The sequence below is a fragment of the Rosa chinensis genome, chromosome 5 (genome assembly GCF_002994745.2).
Source record: "Rosa chinensis cultivar Old Blush chromosome 5, RchiOBHm-V2, whole genome shotgun sequence".
NCBI classification, from domain to species: Eukaryota; Viridiplantae; Streptophyta; class Magnoliopsida; order Rosales; family Rosaceae; genus Rosa; species Rosa chinensis.
In genome coordinates, this window is record NC_037092.1 from 27,594,811 (window position 1) to 27,613,955 (window position 19,145).

Consider the following 19,145-nt stretch of genomic DNA (forward strand, 5'->3'; position numbering starts at 1 on the left):
GTTATTGGACAGATCAGTGAAGTCAACATACCCGAGCACATCGCCAGAGCAATTCACCGGAGCTGCTCAAGCCGTTGCTTGTTCAGATCGAAGTGACCCAACGCTCACTGCAACATCAAATCGACCGAGGAGAAGCCTTCATCGGTGTCGTCAACAAAATCGAGCGGAGAAGAGGAATCGAGGAGAAGCCTTCGGTGGCCGCAGCGACACGTTTGTCGTCAAAGCAGAAATTGGACAAGTATGGCAAGGAGTCCGGATATGACTTCGTTCTGGTTTGATACCCGAGTCCGAGAAGAAGGCAGCTCGATCTCGGAAACTGCAGTCCATAAATGTCGCCGGAGCTAACAGGGAGAGAGAGAGAGAGAGAGAGAGAGAGAGAGAGAGAGAGAGAGAGAGAGAGAGAGAGAGAGAGAGAGAGAGAGAGAGAGAGAGAGAGAACTGGCAGCATGGAGAGAGAGGAGAGAGGACAGAGTGGCATCATGTAGTTTTTTAATTAGGTGAAGGGCAAAGTTGTCATTTCTCTTTAAATTGAGTTAGTGAGAATAAAAATCTATTGCTGGGGTCAGTTGGATAACTTTGGCTCATTTTGGAGCTTTTGGTCAAGGACCCTTTCTTTTTCAGTTTCATTGTTAGTATATTTTAATGCATGTTAAAAGACCAGTAAGTTAATTAAGAGAGCAATGAAGAAGAGAATGATTTTTTTTTCTTTCATGTTTTTGTTTGAGGACATCTAATTTATGTGTTGCCTGGCCCAAACTCTAGTAACTTGTCTAAGTTGTAATGAGGAATGATCCGATAAGAGCCATGTAGATGATGGTAGTGGATACACACATGGATGATTTACTTCTTGTTCTACCATTAATTCTGAGTTTGAGATTTTAAGTTGTGGTGTTGCTAATTGCCAGCGACCAAGTCTGGGCAGGAAAAAGGGGTTGGGTAACTGATAAAATATTTTTTTCCCCTTAATTTTAATTTAATACATTTTAAATAATTTTTATTTAATTCATGGGTAAAATAGGGTTTTTATGGAAAATATATTGCTTGTAGGGTGAAATGAGTAAACAGTAGGGTGTGTATAGCCTCACCCTTTAATAATTAAGCTGTGCTTTAATTTGATTTTTCACCCTTAGATGGAGTGAGACAGAATTTTAATTTTTTAGTGCGGTAAATAAGAATGTTTTGGATAAAATTTGGGACAATGGGTCAAATAAAAATGGGTTATTGTCTTTGCAAGTTGATCGTTCGTTATGAAATTTTGTAGCAGTGGGTGTTGGGTTCGACTAAAGGGAAACAAAGTCGGAGGCCCATAGGCCCACAGCACACCAAACTTGCCTTATTTCCACGCCCCGGGGTCATCGTTGACACAGATCTTTTTCACTTAAGACTCGAACGCGGCCCAGTTTTAGCCTCGAGAATTTTAGCGGCCACTTTACGCTTCCAGAAAAGCACACCTTTGAACCTTCTTCTTCTTCTTCTTCTTCTTCTTCCTCAGCGTTATTTTCAAGCTTTCAGTTTGATCTTCCCTTTCTTATTTTCAGCGGTAAGTTATGTCTTCTTCTTTCGTGTATATTGATATTACTTCGATTAATTTTTGTTTCAAGAGCATGGTAGATTATGTCCACAGTCTCGTGGTTATGGCGATTTTCTAGTTTTGATTGAAGGGGTTTACTTTACTTTTGGGTTTTGGGTTTGCATTTATATATCTGGTTTACTCTGGTTTTTATCATTTTATGAATGGGTAATTTGTTGGGGAGTATTACTAAACGCCCACCATGTGTTTGATGAAAAGCCCCAATGGGTGCTGGCCAGAATGAATCTGGGTTTTCTGTTCTTTGGGTTGCTGCTGATTATTGTATTTTTGTTATGATGGTTGTTTCTGAATTTTTGGATTTCCTAATGCGTCAGTTTTAATTGTAATGGATTTCACTGACTGAGATATGAGGTTTAGCCGTTTAGAACATCTGAGCTCATTGCTTTGTTAAACAAACAGTTTACTTTTTGTGGTGGATGGCTCATCTTTTATATGATCTAGGGCTCTAGGCTAATAATTAGATGAACAAATTCAAGACTTTGGTGAACTATTATGTTACTCTTCCATTCTCTGTGAGCTGAAAATCTGTTTTTTATTTTATTTTTTATTCTTTGCTTCTCTGAATATTTCTAGTAGGTACTGTTTATATTCATCGACGGCTTTGAGTAATGGGTGGACTGCCAACTGAAAATACTTCCTCTGCCTTGGCTCTGCCAGCCTTGCAGCCAAATCAAGGGTCGGCTGTCGCAAAGTCCGGCTTGGACACTAAGCCAAAGAAGAAGATCTGCTGTGCTTGCCCTGATACAAAGAAGCTGCGAGATGAATGCATTGTGCAGCATGGTGAAGATGCTTGCGCAAAATGGATTGAGGCTCATAAGACGTGCCTTCGTGCGGAGGGCTTCAACATTTGAGATTGCTGGACATGATTAGGAGAATAAAATGAGCATTAAACAGTTTTGAAATGAAACCATTACTTTAGGGGTACACATACAGAATGATATCTGAAAGTTCAAGAATAATGTAAGGAAGTGGAACTTCTGTTAACTGTTACTTTGATATTGTTTCTCGATCTATACCCTTTTAATTGATTCAGTTGGGGTAAACATTGATTGATGATTTACAATCAGATGACTTTTCTGTCTGCTATTGTCATATTTTATGTTAGTAATTGCTTGCTTCCATATGGGTTGATAATCAGATCAATGCTAATGAGAATTGAGTAATGATCGGATTGCTACACACTCTCCAATAACCCGCAAGGCTCATTGTTCATAGCCTACTTCATTATTATTTTTGTCAATGTGTTTCATGAACTAATGACATACAAGTGGGTCCTAGCTGATTTAACTAAATTAGAGAGAGTGACGAAATGTTCATTATCTGAAGCCTGAAGAAGACTACGACGTGTCGATCGAGTATCCCCTCTGAAATATCAGTAAGCAATTTTGTTCATGTGTCTCTCCAAAGCATGATTGTGGTTCCGTTGGAAATTAAGGAACAAGTAGTATATGATACCGAAGAACAAGGATTGATTTATGTACTTATGTAAGTTTGATGAAGTCGTGTAAGTTGTGCTCAAGGACCGCTCCCAACACAGCCAACTTGTGGCGTCAACTGAACCTCAAGTTGTCTAAGTTCCGAGTTCTGCAAATTTTTACCACAACCACAGTCCGATATCACTGTGTGCTAAGATGAAATCATCTTTCATGGTTTTTGAAAAAGAGCACTTGGGCACTCTGATGCAGGGTCATGCTCCTGCATACTTAATTGTGGATACGGTTTCAGAGTTTCTTCACGAACAGTTAGTATTCTTGTCTTGGAATATAAGGATTCTAATTAGCAAGAGGATTTGGATTCTTATTGATGGATATAGTATGATCCTAATTGATAAAGGCATGATATTTGCTTATATAAGGAGGTGTTTAGGCTCATTGTTTCAGCAGAAAAGAAACGTGAGCAGCAGGCCGGCTGCAAGGCATGAGAGTGATGGAATACCACCGCTAGCAAAGTAGAATTCCCCTTCACGAATTCAACATGCATGCTTGTGCTCCTATTTCCATGTGATTCTCTTAGCGTGTTGTGCTTGATATCTCCGTGCTAAGCGCAACAAGCCATGTTATTCAAAACAGTGGTATATAAGAAAACTATTATGAGGATATACGACTTATCTTGGGGACGACTATGCAATTGAACAATAAGACACGAAGATTATGTCGTAAGAGTAACTAAACGTTCATACTCCTTCATGTTAGTATTCCTATTGACAAGAAACTCAAAGAGAAGCTAGCAGAGTTGGATCATACTTTTGGAAAGAAAGGAAAGGTTCTAGAGGAAGAGACCAGAGATCTAGCGGAGGAAAGAAATGATTTGACAGAGAAGAATAGAAGCCCTTTCTATAGAAAAGTATGTCGCCGTATCAAGACACTCTAACTACAGAGAGTGATGGAATACCACCGCTAGCAAAGGAGAATTCCCCTTCACGAATTCAACATGCTTGTGCTCCTATTTCCATGTGATTCTCTTAGTGTGTTCTATGCAATTGAACAATAAGACACGAAGATTATGTCGTAAGAGTAACTAAACGTTCATACTCCTTCATATTAGTATTCCTATTCACAAGAAACTCAAAGAGAAGCTAGTAGAGTTGGATCATACTTTTGGAAAGAAAGGAAAGGTTCTTGAGGAAGAGATCAGAGATCTAGCGGAGGAAAGAAATGATTTGACAGATAAGAATAGAAGCCCTTTCTATAGAAAAGTATGTCGCCGTATCAAGACACTCTAACTACAGAAAATATATATACAGCATGTCCTTGAATTCACGGATCACATGCTTGTTGTGGGCGACTTTGATTCATGAGCATGGACTCAGAGGTTATTCTTTTTCAAAAAAAAAAAAGAGGCTTCTATAGATTTTATTAGATAATGGACATTGTGGGAAAATTAGGGAAGTGCAAATAGCATATTGGTTATTTGTAAAAGTAAGTTAGAGGTGTATTAAATGGGGAGGTCCAAATGCCAATTTTAGATGTATGAATAGAAGCTCATTTTTCATATCTCACATTTTTTTTTTCTACCTCCTTACTCCCATATTTGCTACTTGTTTCTCATTTCTCATTAATGTGCAATTTCTCTCATTATTGTGCAATTTCTACCTCCTCAGAAAAATAATTATATGAGAGTAGAAATAGTAGCATAGTTATAAAATACTACATATTTGAAATACATAATGAAATACAATAAAATAACATGGCATTTAAACTTATAGCTTTGAGGGTTGGAGATGGTAGAAATTATAACCCTCACTATTTGCATGTATAGTGATTATCGAGGGATAAAATTTAGCCCGAGGGCTATTTTTAGCCCCCCACACCTGGAGATGGCCTTAGTATCTGTACCCTCCCCCTTCATGCCTCCTTTGAATTTAGTTTTTGAATTGGTTTTTTCTATGATACAGTATTCACATGCGAATTTAGTTGGGTAACTGAATGTTTCATAAAAAAAAAACAAAAAAAAAAACAATGTTACACTAGAATATGCCAGATTTGTCGCAAGAGAGGGCATACAGTAGTCATTTGCTTTATCAAGGCTGGTAATAACAATAGCAAAACTCTGCTGTTCTTATTTCTTAATCATCAAAGCCATAGCCACACAAAACTTGATTTCTCAATCATGGATGCCATGCGATCATCCAAATATATTTAGTTCAAGTAATTAATTAGAATAATAAATAGTCTATATCGATCTATAATTTCATATACATAATTCTGGAAATATTGAGATACAGCTGAAGAGTGAAAATCAGCATGTATACGAACAGTAATTTCATTAATTAAACATAATCACAAGGCCACAGATAATGGCCAGATCAAGAACATTACAAGCTACTAAAGAAAACAGATATGATTGACACACACACAGTAGAGTACATCTCTCACTCACTCACTCACAGACTCGATCAAACTACTATCACAAATAAACAGAGGAGTTATTTGATTCTCACAAATCCTTTATTGACGAGACTCCACAATTTTTATCACCACATAGTTATATGGCAGCCATTGGTCGTCGAATAGGGGACTTAATTTCCACATTTGCAGTCGATGCAAGAGCAGGTGGTGCCGCATTTGCACTTTCCGCCGTTTTCGGCAGCTGGTGCATCCATAACAACAGTGTCGTAGCTGCAAGAAGAATCATAGTTTTATAAGTTGCTTTTTCTCCTCCAACAGGAAGTAAAGAAAGATAAGAAATAATTATTATTATTTTTTTCTCAAAACAATTATTAATTCTTAGAAATTTTTTGATTGTAATAATTAGTCGTTGGAGAATTAAGTGGTTACCTCTTCTCAGTCTCAACAATGACCAAACTGTTTCCCTTCTTGCTGCAATTTCAGAGAGATCAAAAGTTATTATGATCCTTTAAATTAAGAACATATCCAAAACAAAATTAAACAGTTAAAATTAATTTATATTGATGCATATTGTTGAGAATGTGTATTAATATAACTCCCACATTGGAAAAATATAACTTTGCTTATGGGTTTATATGAGTTTGGATCACTCCATCCATTGTCAATTGGTTTTGGATGTGAATCCCAAATTACTTTATCATGGTATCAGAGCAGGTTACCCACGTGTTTGGTTTCAGCGATGGCCACACGTGCTCACCGTCTCCCAATATAACTTGTCCACGTTTATGGCTTGAGAATTCGTCACACGTGCAGAGGCGTGTTGAGAATGTGTATAAATATAACACTCGCACATTAGAAAAATATAACTTTGCTTTTGGGTTAGCCACTCCATCCATTGCCAATTAGTTTCGTCGAATGCGAACCTTAAATTACTTTATCACATATATGTTTAGACTTACAGAAGCATGTACATATTTGTGTACAAACTTTTTTTTTTCTTTTTTGGTCATTAAACATTAATTCAGGTACATGAACATATTTTGCACAAGGTGACCTACGAACCAATCCCTCCAAATACAATAACGTGCGTTGCTCTTTAAGAGCAAAACATATGAGCTCCTTAGTTTCGCTCATGGAGTATTGACATATAAGCACATGCACACAAACGGCAGTAGTTGAACCCAAATCCTCTCATATCAATCGCTCTTCGATCAGCGAAAGAAAAGAAACCCTAATCTGATTAATTAATAAATTAATTAAGAACTTACTAACTGAAACACATGTACGTATTAAGAAAATGGAAGAAGTTACTTACGTGCACTGGGAAACGTCAGAGCAGTCACAGTTGCCGCACTTTCCAGACATGGTGCTGATTGGATTTGAGTAACTGAAAATGGGTTTTGCTTTTGATTAATGGAATTGCTTTGCTTGCTTGCTATATCTTCAAGCCCTCCTATGGCTCCTCAATTTATAGATGCATAGGAAAGGAGGACGAGGGCAATTTAGACTTTGCCAGTTGAGGAATATGGGGCCTGCACAGGCATGAGAGGAGCACACGTCTCCGGGGAAACTGCCGAAGGAATCTTAATAATGGAGGTGAGGACTGAGGAGGGATTGGCCGTTGGCCTCATTTCCTCCTCTCGCGTCAACTTCGTTGCTCTTTTGTGGAAGAAGAAAACGACGACGACCAAATCCCTACAAACACACGCCATATCAAATCACAATTAAATTGGGTCGTGCATTGACGTACATATCCATCTCTTCCCTCCTCTCCTCTCCTCTCGCTCTCAAACTCTCTCAATTGGGAAGATATATTGGATTAGATTAGTGTTCTAAAAAGTTATCTTTAATTTAATTGTCATGCAACTGATTAGTGAAGATGAGCATTCAATCGAGAATGATTAATAAGACATCCTCAACAGTGGCGGAGCCAGAAAATGATCTCAACTGGGGCACTCAAAAGTTTTAATTTTTTTTTTTAAATTGAAACTTAAACTTAAAATATATCAAAATTGTAATAAAAATAATAATTAGAATAAGGTTAGGGAAAGATCAATATTTATTTTTGTACTAAAAAAGATCAATATTTTTTTAGATTACATATTTTATTAATCAAACTTATAGTTTTTAGATTTTAGATAATTTTTCATAATGAAAATATAATTTATCTTTGAACTTTAAAACTATATGAAAAAATACTATTAATTTTTTTTTCTGAGAAGAAATAATGGTATTAATGTTAGAAAAAGAAAGAAATAAAAAAAACAATTAGCACATTGCTGAGAATAAATAATAGTATTAATGTTAAAAAAACAAAAGAAAGAAAAAAAAATTAGCATAAGAGCAAGACTAGAATAAGCCTCTACCACTACAGCAAGACAACACTCTGAGTTATAATGAAACCAAATTTGTATATATATCAAAATCTCACTGGGGCACGGTGCTGGGGCACGGGACCCACCGTGCCCCAACGTGGCTCCGCCTCTGATCCTCAACAACGTAGTACTAATACGTACTCAAAAAGAGTAGTTATATATGCATATAATTAACTCATTAACATATGTAAGGGTGGGATGAACTAAGAGTTTTTTTTTTTTTTTTTAAATGCATGTAATTAAACTCCAATGAGATAAAACGATCACAGAATTTCATTAAATGACGTGCTTCCACTACATTAGTTGTCTCATAAGGTGAGATGTAATTGATTCACCTAGCATTATTCTTATTATTATCGAATTTTTTTTAGGGCAAAACTTTTCCTACTATTATTGAACAACATTATGTTATGCACTCCCAAAGTCAGATATGATGTGTTAATATCTACAACTGAATAAGATGCATGCACATATTAGTTTGTCACAATGCATGGATAGTTTATATTTTCTTAGTACTCTTATTACTTTTCCTTTTTCTTTTTCCTTTTTCCTTTTTCCTTTTGCCATTTACCTTTGGGTGTGGCTATTGCCACTCTATTAATGATTTTCTTCACCCTACAAGTTTTTGATTTATTGAAGACTAAAATATCCTAGTATAAAATTAAAATAAAGGACAATATCTTATTAAAATTTACAATATGTTTTTCTTATTACACCCTACAAAATATGTACTTAAACTTCATTCTTATTACACCATTACTTTACCTATTTTATTAAAAAGAAACGATAGGTGTCACGCCCCAATTTTCAAGCATAAGTAATAAAATAAACAATTTAGACTATCTGGGCGTGATGGTTCAGACATCAACACTAAATACCTTGGAAATTTTTCTTTAAAGAACCAGTAAACAAAGATGCCCTAAACCCAATTGACAGTTCTTTAGAGTCATATATTACATTACACCAAATTTACAAATTAAACTGAAATAACAATTCTATAGGTAAATAACCCCACCACACTTACTACACAACGGAAGACTAACAAGTGCGCACAACAAATAAGTTTCTAAACTCACGACTGCAACGGCAAGGGACCACAGCTCCATCACGTACACCTTAACCTACAGGATAACCCTTACACCATGCATGGAATAATGCACCAGGCTGAAACAACAAACCCGGTAAGCTTTTGCAAGCTCGTGTGAGTCAACTCAAAACAACAAAATAGAAACACATGCTTAAACCATCTTAGCCTAACAAAATTGATATGCAATTATCACAACAATTAACATCAAGTTCATACCCTGCAATGATATGCTTTCGTAAGTTAATTCATGAATAAAACCTATATGCTCTGACTCTCAACTTAGCAACCAATTATACAAAACTTCAACTAAAACAAATCAAACTCAAGTAATGTTTTAAAACATTTAGAATTCCAATAATCCAAAATCATCCTCCATTTATCTCAACCGAATAATTGTCACCTCCATGACCTTTCAAAATCATTGAAATCTCAACAACCACTTCTCGAAAAATGTAAAGCACTCATAATTTAAATCAAGTAAAATGTAATCCCTGCATATGAATTAGTTTAGGAGATCACATCAATAGCACATCAAGCAAATCATAGTAATCCTTGCATGTAAGTTAGTTCAGGAGATCACGTATATTAAAATCAAATCAATAGAAGTCATAGTAATCCATGCATTAGAATTTTTTTTGGTCGGTAAAATAAACTTTCATTTAGAAGGATAAACTTACAATAAAGGCCTAGTAAACAGAGATTGGTTGTGACTGGTTGATGTACTTATTAGGCTGACCTGAAGAAGTACATGACCCAATCTCGATAAATCTTGATTTAGTAGGCATTCTAAAATAAACGATACAAAACCTTAGAAAAATGCCGAAAAGATAAAAGGTACACAAAAGTCGGAGCCCAAATAAACAGTAGGAGGCCCAACAGAAAACAACAAACAAAAGAAAACCCTAATTCTAAACTTCTCCTTGTCTTCAGCCGCCACAAATCCAGCACCACCAACGTCCACCATGGTCGTCGTAGCTGAATCCATACATGGAGCTCCAAAATTGCAGCTTGCAAAGAGACCCCTACACCAAAGCCCGATCAAAATAACCCTGAAAAAGGAAAAAAGAAGAAGAAGAAAATAGAGGATCTAAACACAGATTCATCATCATCCCCACAGTAGAAATCTACACCATAACATAGGATTTGCAGCCACAACTCAGAGAACAAATCTGGGCAAACGAAGCCTAGAACACATGGAGCCAATAGACCCCGATAATAGAACATAGAAGGAGGTGGTGCATGCACCCGAGCCAAAGCTCTACCTATCTTCCGATTGAGACGCGAGAAATCGCGTTTGAGAGGAGTCACTGGAAGAACCAAGCCATGGTACCGATTTGAAAAGGAAAAGAAAAAATCTGGGCAACAAGATCCGGAGATGAGAGATAGTGGGTACAAGAAGGTGATGGGTGGTGAGGAATGAGTTAGAGAAAATTTGGGGCTAAGGTACAGAAAGAAAAATGGGGCAAGATGGAAGGATAAGGGAAGGAGACCGAAGGAGAAAAAAAAGAAATGAAGCAAGAGGCAAAAGCCTCAGATCTAAGACATTGCTCAGGGAAGCTAAGACATAGCTCAGGGAAGCACCCATAAAGGGTGGGCAGTGCCACCAACTCTCAAGGGCACGGAGGGGTTTCAGAGAGAGAAATATTTAAGTTGGTGTCCAGCCCTGCATTAGAAAATTAGTTCAGGAGATTATATTAAAACCAATAAATTGAAGAACAGTAATCTCTGCATATAATTTAGTTCAGGAAATTACGAAAGAAGACAAGCAATTCAATAATAGAAATAAACTACGTACAAATCAATACTCATTCATCTATTGATTATACAAATCACCACAACATCAATATTAACATCAATCAATTAATAATAATTCACATCCCTTATACAACAATCATCATACAATTTATAACCACTTTGGTACTACTGTATCAATTATCACCACTTTGGTTATCATTACTTAATATACAAATTCACCAATCTCAAACAATATCGAAACCTTTTCAAAATATTATTTTCACACCTCAAACCGTTACCTAAAATTCTCCATTCAAAACTCAAAATCGACAAAACTGTCTTTTCTTCCCAAATTCATTTATTTCCCTCAAAATCACTTTGTTCAACAATAATGATCAAAACACACAAAACATAATGCTTTTCATTCACTAAACAATTCCAACTATATTTCACAACTCAATAGAAAATCATTTGTAACAAACCCTTGTTTTCACTTACCCATGAACCATTGACGATCAAGTTCATATATTTCAAAACAAATATTTATTTGCAATAAATATGATTTTATAGCTAATAATTAATTCTACTAAACTATCACATAACTAATTTATCACCGAAAATAATGTGAGATTTACTTACCTTTATATCCTGTTGCGTCTTCACACACAAACCGAGACAAGGACAAAATCATCAAACTCTACTCACATAATTCCGTCAATCACCTAATCACATCAAGGTCACACTTAATACGACACAAAGTACACAAGCATTTAATTTGAAACACGTGAACTATAAATCGAATCATACATAAGTCGAGACGAAACCTCATAGGAGTAAGGCCTCCAAAACACTTTTAGGATCAAATCGCCTAAATAAGAGGACGATCCAAGGGTCGGATCCTCATGGATTGAAAACAGAACAAATTGAAACCGCAAATAATCCAACTCAACCAAAAAGTCGAGCAAACACAAAAGTAAACATACCCACATGTTCGTATCGACGAATGGAGGCTAACGGAGCAAAGAACTGCCCCTGAAATGGAGGATGCGCCGCCACGTGCTGCTGGGCCGATTTCAAAATCAGGAAGATCAACTCCACCCAACTTGAAGTTCACAACACGATGAACAACTTTCATAACTGGCACCAAGGCCGATTTGGCCTAGAATGAGCTAAATCAAGCCAGAAAAATCTCCACTCTTGAACCTCAATCCGTGATTTCTCGCTCCACACTTCAAATCGGTATTCAAGGCTAGTATGGATGGAAAGAGCATGAGAAGGGCTACAAAACTTGACCAATTTCATGCCCTACTGTGGCTGGAGGAGGAAACACCATCCGGGTAGCGCCCCCTTGATTTTCGCCGTTCGATCTGTCATGTACAGTGCATCTGGGATCAAGCCAGTGGCTGAGGGAAGGAAATAATGAAAATCTGAGTCGGTTGGAACCGGTTTCACTACCGGGGGATGCCGGAACCTCGAGATAAATCTGGGTTGGGTTGGCTGTTTCAGTCTAGGTCGAGGGTTTGGGGAGACAGAGAAAAATCTTTCGAAATTTTCCCGAAAATTTCCAAAAATGGAAAGTGAACCCCATTTTTCCAAAAATTCCAATTTATACTAAAATTTCCAAAAGTGGAAATAACTTCTGATGACCATAACTTTTTCATACGAACTCCGATTTTTGTGTACCACATGTTCAAGAACTCGTATAGACGCGCTCTACAATTTTTGTGAATGAAGTTTTCGGAGAAACTCAATAAATAAAAAATCAACTATTTGACTCCTCGAAAATAAAACATTTCGAGAATTTATTCGTCCGAAACACTTTCACTCCACCCCCCAACCACGTAATCGTACTAACAAGTAACAACCCACTTAATAATTTCTGAAAAATCATCTTAAATTAATAATGAATTTCCGGGATATTACAAATTTCTTAAAGTTGTCGTTATAGGCTAAATAAAACAAAGAAGTATACCTATCTTGGTCATTTTCAAAGCAATACCTTCTCCAAGTGGCTAGTTTTCTTAATTTTCTTTCAAACATTTTTCAAAGGATTTATAGCCTTACATTCATATATTTCGATCTATTTATCCACTAGTAGGAACTAGGAAGAAGTATCTTGGCAGCTGTTTTCCTCAATATTGCTTCTCTACTTTCATTTTCAATTATTCAAATCTGTCCACGTCATATATGTTTATATATTGGCGGGATCTAGCTAGATAGAATGTCTACGACGTGAGATTTTACGAATCCTTCCGACATGCAATGATCAAAAGTAGTAGTGTTGATTTTGTAAACATTTTTTCTCTAAGAAAGTACATAACAAAGAAATTTTCTAGTGGAGACTGTAACTGTTTACGTAATTCAATTAATAGGACATAATTTGATGTTACACTACCAGAATAATGGTCATTAACGGCTCACAAAGTCCGTCATGTAAGACAAATTTTAACACATAAAAAAGTTTTGTAAATGGGCATGTCATAAAATACAAAACTCTTTTATGGCATACATAAAGTAAGCTGCAAAATACCTCACCAGCACGCCGTGAAACACAAAAATGAGCGTTGTAAAAAGGTTTTAAATTTCTTAATTTCGATTTTGAAATATAAAAACATGCCGTAATTGACCAAACAAGCACACCGTAATTGACCACAGAAGCACGCTATAAAAAAATAAAAATGATCAAGAAGTACACCGTAATTGATAGGATAAGTACTCGTAATTGATAACAGAAGTACTCGTAATTGATTTAAAAGCACGGCGTAAATGTGGTCGTCGGATATATTTTTAAACATTTGCGAAGTGCAATATTTGTGCCGAATTTGTTTTTCTTGCACATTTTGCGATACCATGCCATTTCAAAATCTAAATAGATGTATATAATTTATTGAGATAAAACTATAGATGGCAAACTGCAAGTATCAAATTACAAAATGTAAATTATTTTACCAATAACAATTCAGTACTGTATCAAAAAAACTTAATTAAACCAGAAATTTATCTAAGGATTCGTAAAATCAAATACATGTAGCTAATATCAAGCTAATCACTCTTTAAATTTTAAGATTAAATGATTAATCTAAGAATTAAACTTAAAATCCATGGCCAGGTTCAAATTGTTTTTTTTAAAAAAAGTTTATTTTATTAAGGGAAATTTGATTCTACACCCAAATTCAGACACCTCTTTTAGAATAAGCCCATCCATAAGAGTGTTTTAATATACACCCAAACCAATTAATTAGGTTTATGCAAAATAAAAAAGGGGAAATGATCATTTACCCAATTTCAGCTTACAAATTGCCCACTTGCTCCGCTAACAGTTTTTTAACCCCATTTACCCGAAACACTCTAAGGGATTATTTCCCTACTACCCAATTAATTCTTTTTTTATTCTTTTTATTTATTTTTGGGACTTTTTTTCTCTCTCCGTATTTCTCACTTAGAGAGAGAAGTCATCCTCCACCTTGTTGTGCTCCGGTGACCAATGGCCGACCGCAGAATCCGGCGACCGTTCACCGGAATCCGGCTACAGAACTGGTGACCGGATTCCTGTGTCTGAATTTATTGCCCCCTAATAATACCCAGTAACCATATTATTGCCCCCCGGTAATCATATTATTGCCCCCCAATACTCATATTATTCCCTCCCAATAATCATATTATTGACTCCAATAATCATATTATTGCCCTCCAGTGAATTTCATAAACTCCCAAAACCAAAATGAATACACTACAGGCACAATTGATCAATTTATATGGATATTATTGCCCCACAATACTTATATTATTGCCTCCCAATAATCATATTATTGCCCTGCAATAGACATGTATAACTACTCAATAAAACTTTTTTTTTTTCATTCTTATTTCTTCTTTCCTTCTGCCAAATTTACCAAAAAAAAAAAAAAAAAAAAACAGAACGTATTTTTTTTCCATCCTCATTCTCGGGGTTCACAATGTACCAAAAAAAAAAAAATGCTGGGCACCCAAAAATTGCTCTAGGCACCCACCGGAATGTGAGGCCGGTTGGTTTCCTCCAGCAGCAGCAAAACCCCCATTTCCTCAACCCTAGAGTCGCCGCCCCCGCCCGCCCAGCCACTAGCCGCAACGGCAACCCTAAAGCCCCTCCTCCTCCTCCGCCGGACGACGACGACGAGCGCGCCAAGAAGAAGCACAAGCTCATCCTCGGAATCAAACACCAACAGCAAAATCGCAAACCGACATTATCACTGTTCAATTCCGGCCCCTACAGCTCCTATTCCAATGCCAACGACGACGATCCGGACAAGATCGGATCCAATCATACGGTGATTATCGACCTCTGATTGATTGTTTTGATATTTTGTTCTCTGTTTGAAAACCGGCGCACCAGAGAGAGAGAGAGAGAGAGAGAGAGAGAGAGAGAGAGAGAGAGAGAGAGAGAGAGAGAGAGAGAGAGAGAGAGAGAGAGAGAGTCTGAGAGATGAGTTTCAATTTAATTAATAGATAGGGGCAAAATTGTCAGTAGATGTTAGAATGGGTAATTGTGGTTAAAAAACTCTTAGTGGAGTAAGTGGGCAATTTTTAAGCTGAAATTGGGTAAGTGGTCACGGCCCCAATAAAAAAAACCTATTAAATAGAATAAATAATGAAACCCAATGTTGTTAAGAATTACTAAAGCTGCCACTATCAAAGTCCCCATTCACCTATTAAATAGGATTAATATCAAAATCTAGTCTTGCTGGCGATGGAAGTCGATCATGAAACGGCTGCCCATAGATGTCGCCCATAATTACTCAACCCTTGATTTCAGCAATTGACAACTCTCCTCTGGATTGGTGGTTACGTAATCTCCACATTGAATAGCCGAATCTCTACATTCAAAGCTAGTGTAAATATCTCCACAAGTATGTGATTTTGTGTTTGATTTCAAATTGTGATAGTGATATAAATGGATCGCACAATCAGAGGTTGGTGGGTTGCCTGTGTTCAACGACATATCCGATTGGTACGGTTGATGAGTCTTGTGTTTGTTACCTATTCCAAAGGTGTGTGTCCTCCTGACAAAGAGGTGTTTGTTTTGTGATAGTTCAATGTTTTTGCTATTGCGTAGGTATGTTAGACTCAATAGCAATAGCAAAAACACAATAGCAAAAACATTGAACCATCACAAAACAAATACCTCTTTGTCAGGAGGACACACACCTTTGGAATAGGTAACAAACACAAGACTCATCAACCGTACCAATCGGATATGACATCATTTCTCTTTTAAAATGCTTTGACAAGGAAAAAAACTCTTTTCAGTTTGGGGAAATTATTGGTACCATATCTATAGGTGACATTGTAGAACTATTTGGTTTGAATATTGAAGGTCGTGAGATCAACCTTAACCAGAAGAAGAGAAAAGGGGATTCTGATTTCATTAAAAGACGATTCCTTGGAGTGAAAAAGTTGTCTAAGGTGATCCTGGAGCAACAAATCAAAGATGTAGCTAAACTGAGGGGGCTTGAGAATGAAGGTGATTTTGTTAGGTTGGTTTGTCTCTATTTTTGTGTAACACTATTTTTCTGCAATAGGCAATGACCTTAGCTGGTTTATAGTACCATACATAGAGGACCTAGATTCAATCTCTCTCTATGCCTGGGCACCCGCAGTGAAGAATTACTTGGACAACTCCCTTTTGAGTATGAATGGTCGGCCTGAAAGCGCTTGTGGTTGTCTCATTGCCCTGTTGGTGAGGTTTGTTTCCTATAATTTCTCTTTTGTGTCTGATCTTGATCAAGTATATTGTAGCAAATATGGTTTAGTGGATTTCAATGCTGTTTTGGTTTACGGTGTGTTTGGATGAGAAAATTATAAAATCCGTAGGAATTTATAAATGATGGAATCTTTAACTCTATCAATCTAAAATTCCATTAATTGCAATTTCTATTGTTTGGTTGCATCTATTTAGGATTTGAAATGTGTAATAAATTCAGAAAGTTTTTTTTTAGATGAAATAAATTCAAAAAGTTTAAAACAAATAAAAAGATAAAATAGAAAAAAGTCTAGTTTTGGAAATAAAAATTGAATACTGCAAAGGAATTCGTAAATGACACCTATTTTGGTGGAAATTGAAGTGAGGAATTTAAATAACGAATTCCTTCGTTTTTTTCCACAAAGAAATTTAAAATTTCCAATCTGATAATGCCAAACGAGGGAATTTATTTTTACGAATTATGAAATCCTTACTTTCAATTAAATTCCATCATTTTTTCCCTCATCCAAACACACTGTTATTGTTTTTACTGATTTCCTTGCAGTTTTGGTTTTGTGAACGTACCCGGTTCATTGAACCAATTGGCGAAAAGAGAGAACAAGTAAGTGGTACAATTATGAAAAACAATGAGACCCAAAAACAATAGGGTATCCTTTTTATGAGTTCCTATTCAATTTGCTGTCTCCGTCTCACATTGGTTTCGTAATTCATACCTCTTCCTGAGAAGGTTGCTGTATATGTTTGCATTATGTGTGCTGTAACTGGGGAATGTTGGTATGTATGCATGTAGGTCGCCCCTGTGGCATGGAGTGAAGACTGGAGTATTTGTTAAGGATGTACTACTGATCTTGAATGAGGAAGTTGTCGGTGTGCAGGTTGTTGTGTGCATAGTTATCTACTACAGCTGCGATTGATTTATTCTACTGTCTTATAGAAGCATGTTACTATTTTTATTATTTTCTATCTGTTTTTTGCCATGCAGGCTATGGATGCATATCTTGAAATATTAAGTCACAAGCATCCAGAGCAGGGTGACCCTGTATCTCTGTTTGTGTCCACTTTTGATTGGTATGTGGTATGGTTTGAATTCTTTGGTGCATACCAAGTTGTTAGACGACTCAATTAGGTATTTCAGGTGGAATTGGTCATCTGTATTTGAGATGGTGATTGCGTATCTTGGGAATTAGTGACCTTATCTATTCATTAGGTAGGTTGTTTGTATTTTTCTCTGAAATGAATTCATGTGTCGTAGGATGATATGAAAGGCGGAGAAACAAAAGCAGGAGTTGAAGCTTACTGTGAACCTTTGTTCAATAATGTCTGCAATATGGACTTCGTTTTTCTCCCAATTATACATAAGAAACAACAACAATTCACCTTGTTAGTCCTAAACAAAGAACTTCAACGATGGGAACACTACAATACTCAAAGACCAAAGCAAACTACATTAGTGGATCCCTACTTTGAAGATGCATCCAGATTGGTAGGTCATTGTTATTTTGTTGATAGATATATGACTCATACCACAATTAATGCTACCACTATGACAACATAATGTGCAGCATGTAGAAATCTCAAAACACTTGGCATTTTTGAAAGATAAGGGTAAGTCAATAATTAAGAGCAAGATGATATGGAAGCATGTGAAAAGAGAAGGGCAAGTGAAGCTATTTACGTTCACGTTATCAAACAAAGACAGGGAGTTGCTTACCTGGTTGGGAAGGAATAATGTTGATCATTTTCCTATTATTTCATTTTCCTACGAAATCTAATAGGAATATCTACACAACCACATCTAGTAAAAAAATAGCAAATATATAGATCAAATTTGAAATGAAGAGATATTCAATAATTAAGGCAATTAATCTTTTTAAATAAGGAACATCTACACAAACATATCTCCTAAAATATGGCATCAGTTACATACAATAATTAAGGCAATTAATCACGTTGACATATCTAATAATAGGAATATTTACACAAACATATCTACTAAAAAATGGCAAATATACAATAATTAAGGCAATTAATCTTTTTTAAATCAAGGAAAATAAATTGATTGTATTAAATTCTAATTTGTGTTTATAACTGATGCCATATTTAAATTCCAAAAAAAAAAAAAAACACCTACATTTGAGGAATATTTTCCTTATTCAATTAGAAGGGTAAAATAGTCAAACTAAAAAAAGGAGAAAAAAGTTCACTATAGACTTAAAACCTATACGGAAGGTTTAATTATGTGAATGGGTGTAGATTAAAAGAAAACATAGGATTGGGTTTTTCTTAAAAAGAGCTTCTTTTTTTGAGTTTTATTCTAATTTTCTCTTTTATTAATGTATACGAGTAGCTAGAGTCGTACAATAGGGGCACATCCAGATTTCAAAATAAAGTGTGAAGCGTGAATGAACCACTTAGATTGAATATCAAAATCAAACCCACGACTAGCTAGCTAATCTGTGTGCCACTATTGGTGGTTTTAGGAGCTAGCATGCTATAGTACAAACTGAGTGGAGGTCCGAAGTAGCTACCGAAAGACGAATTGTTTGGCTCCAAAACCAGTCTAGTTGCAAACAGTCTCTTTTGAGCGTGCGGGTGTGCTAGCACCGTGGGGTGCAGTCGTCGGGGACTCCCTTGACCTGACTTCTTCTCAAACGCTGTGGACGAGGAGAACACCAACCTCGTCACCAGGTTCTTGTCTCTGCCTTCTGGAAAAGGACTTTTTGCCTTACGGATAAGGGCTTGAGTTGTGATCTCTTGCGTTCACCGAATT

At 36.3% G+C, this 19,145-nt stretch overlaps 1 protein-coding gene and 1 long non-coding RNA gene across 3 annotated transcripts; one reads left to right on the forward strand and one right to left on the reverse strand.

The window, feature by feature from the left end:
* Positions 1-1,375: 1,375 nt before the first annotated feature.
* LOC112165618 (cytochrome c oxidase copper chaperone 1) lies at positions 1,376-2,683 on the forward strand. Of its 2 annotated transcripts, none has more exons than XM_024302198.2 (2): positions 1,376-1,540; positions 2,165-2,683. In XM_024302198.2, exon 2 carries the CDS (start codon positions 2,200-2,202, stop codon positions 2,440-2,442), a length of 243 nt encoding a protein of 80 aa, XP_024157966.1. In that variant the 5' UTR covers positions 1,376-1,540; positions 2,165-2,199; the 3' UTR covers positions 2,443-2,683. The 2 variants fall into 2 exon arrangements, with proteins under 2 accessions (XP_024157966.1, XP_024157968.1); XM_024302200.2 differs by having other exon boundaries at positions 2,168-2,683.
* A 6,905-nt stretch (positions 2,684-9,588) lies between these two features.
* On the reverse strand, positions 9,589-10,561 carry LOC121049526. Its single transcript, XR_005800630.1, has 2 exons — positions 10,164-10,561; positions 9,589-9,923 (listed from the first exon to the last, which is right to left on the reverse strand). It is a non-coding gene; the product is annotated as an uncharacterized LOC121049526 (long non-coding RNA).
* Between the last annotated feature and the right edge of the window lie 8,584 nt (positions 10,562-19,145).

Coding starts and splice junctions, on each gene's coding strand:
- LOC112165618 (XM_024302198.2), top strand. CDS start 2,200: ATGGGTGGACTGCCAACTGAAAATACTTCCTCTGCCTTGGCTCTGCCA.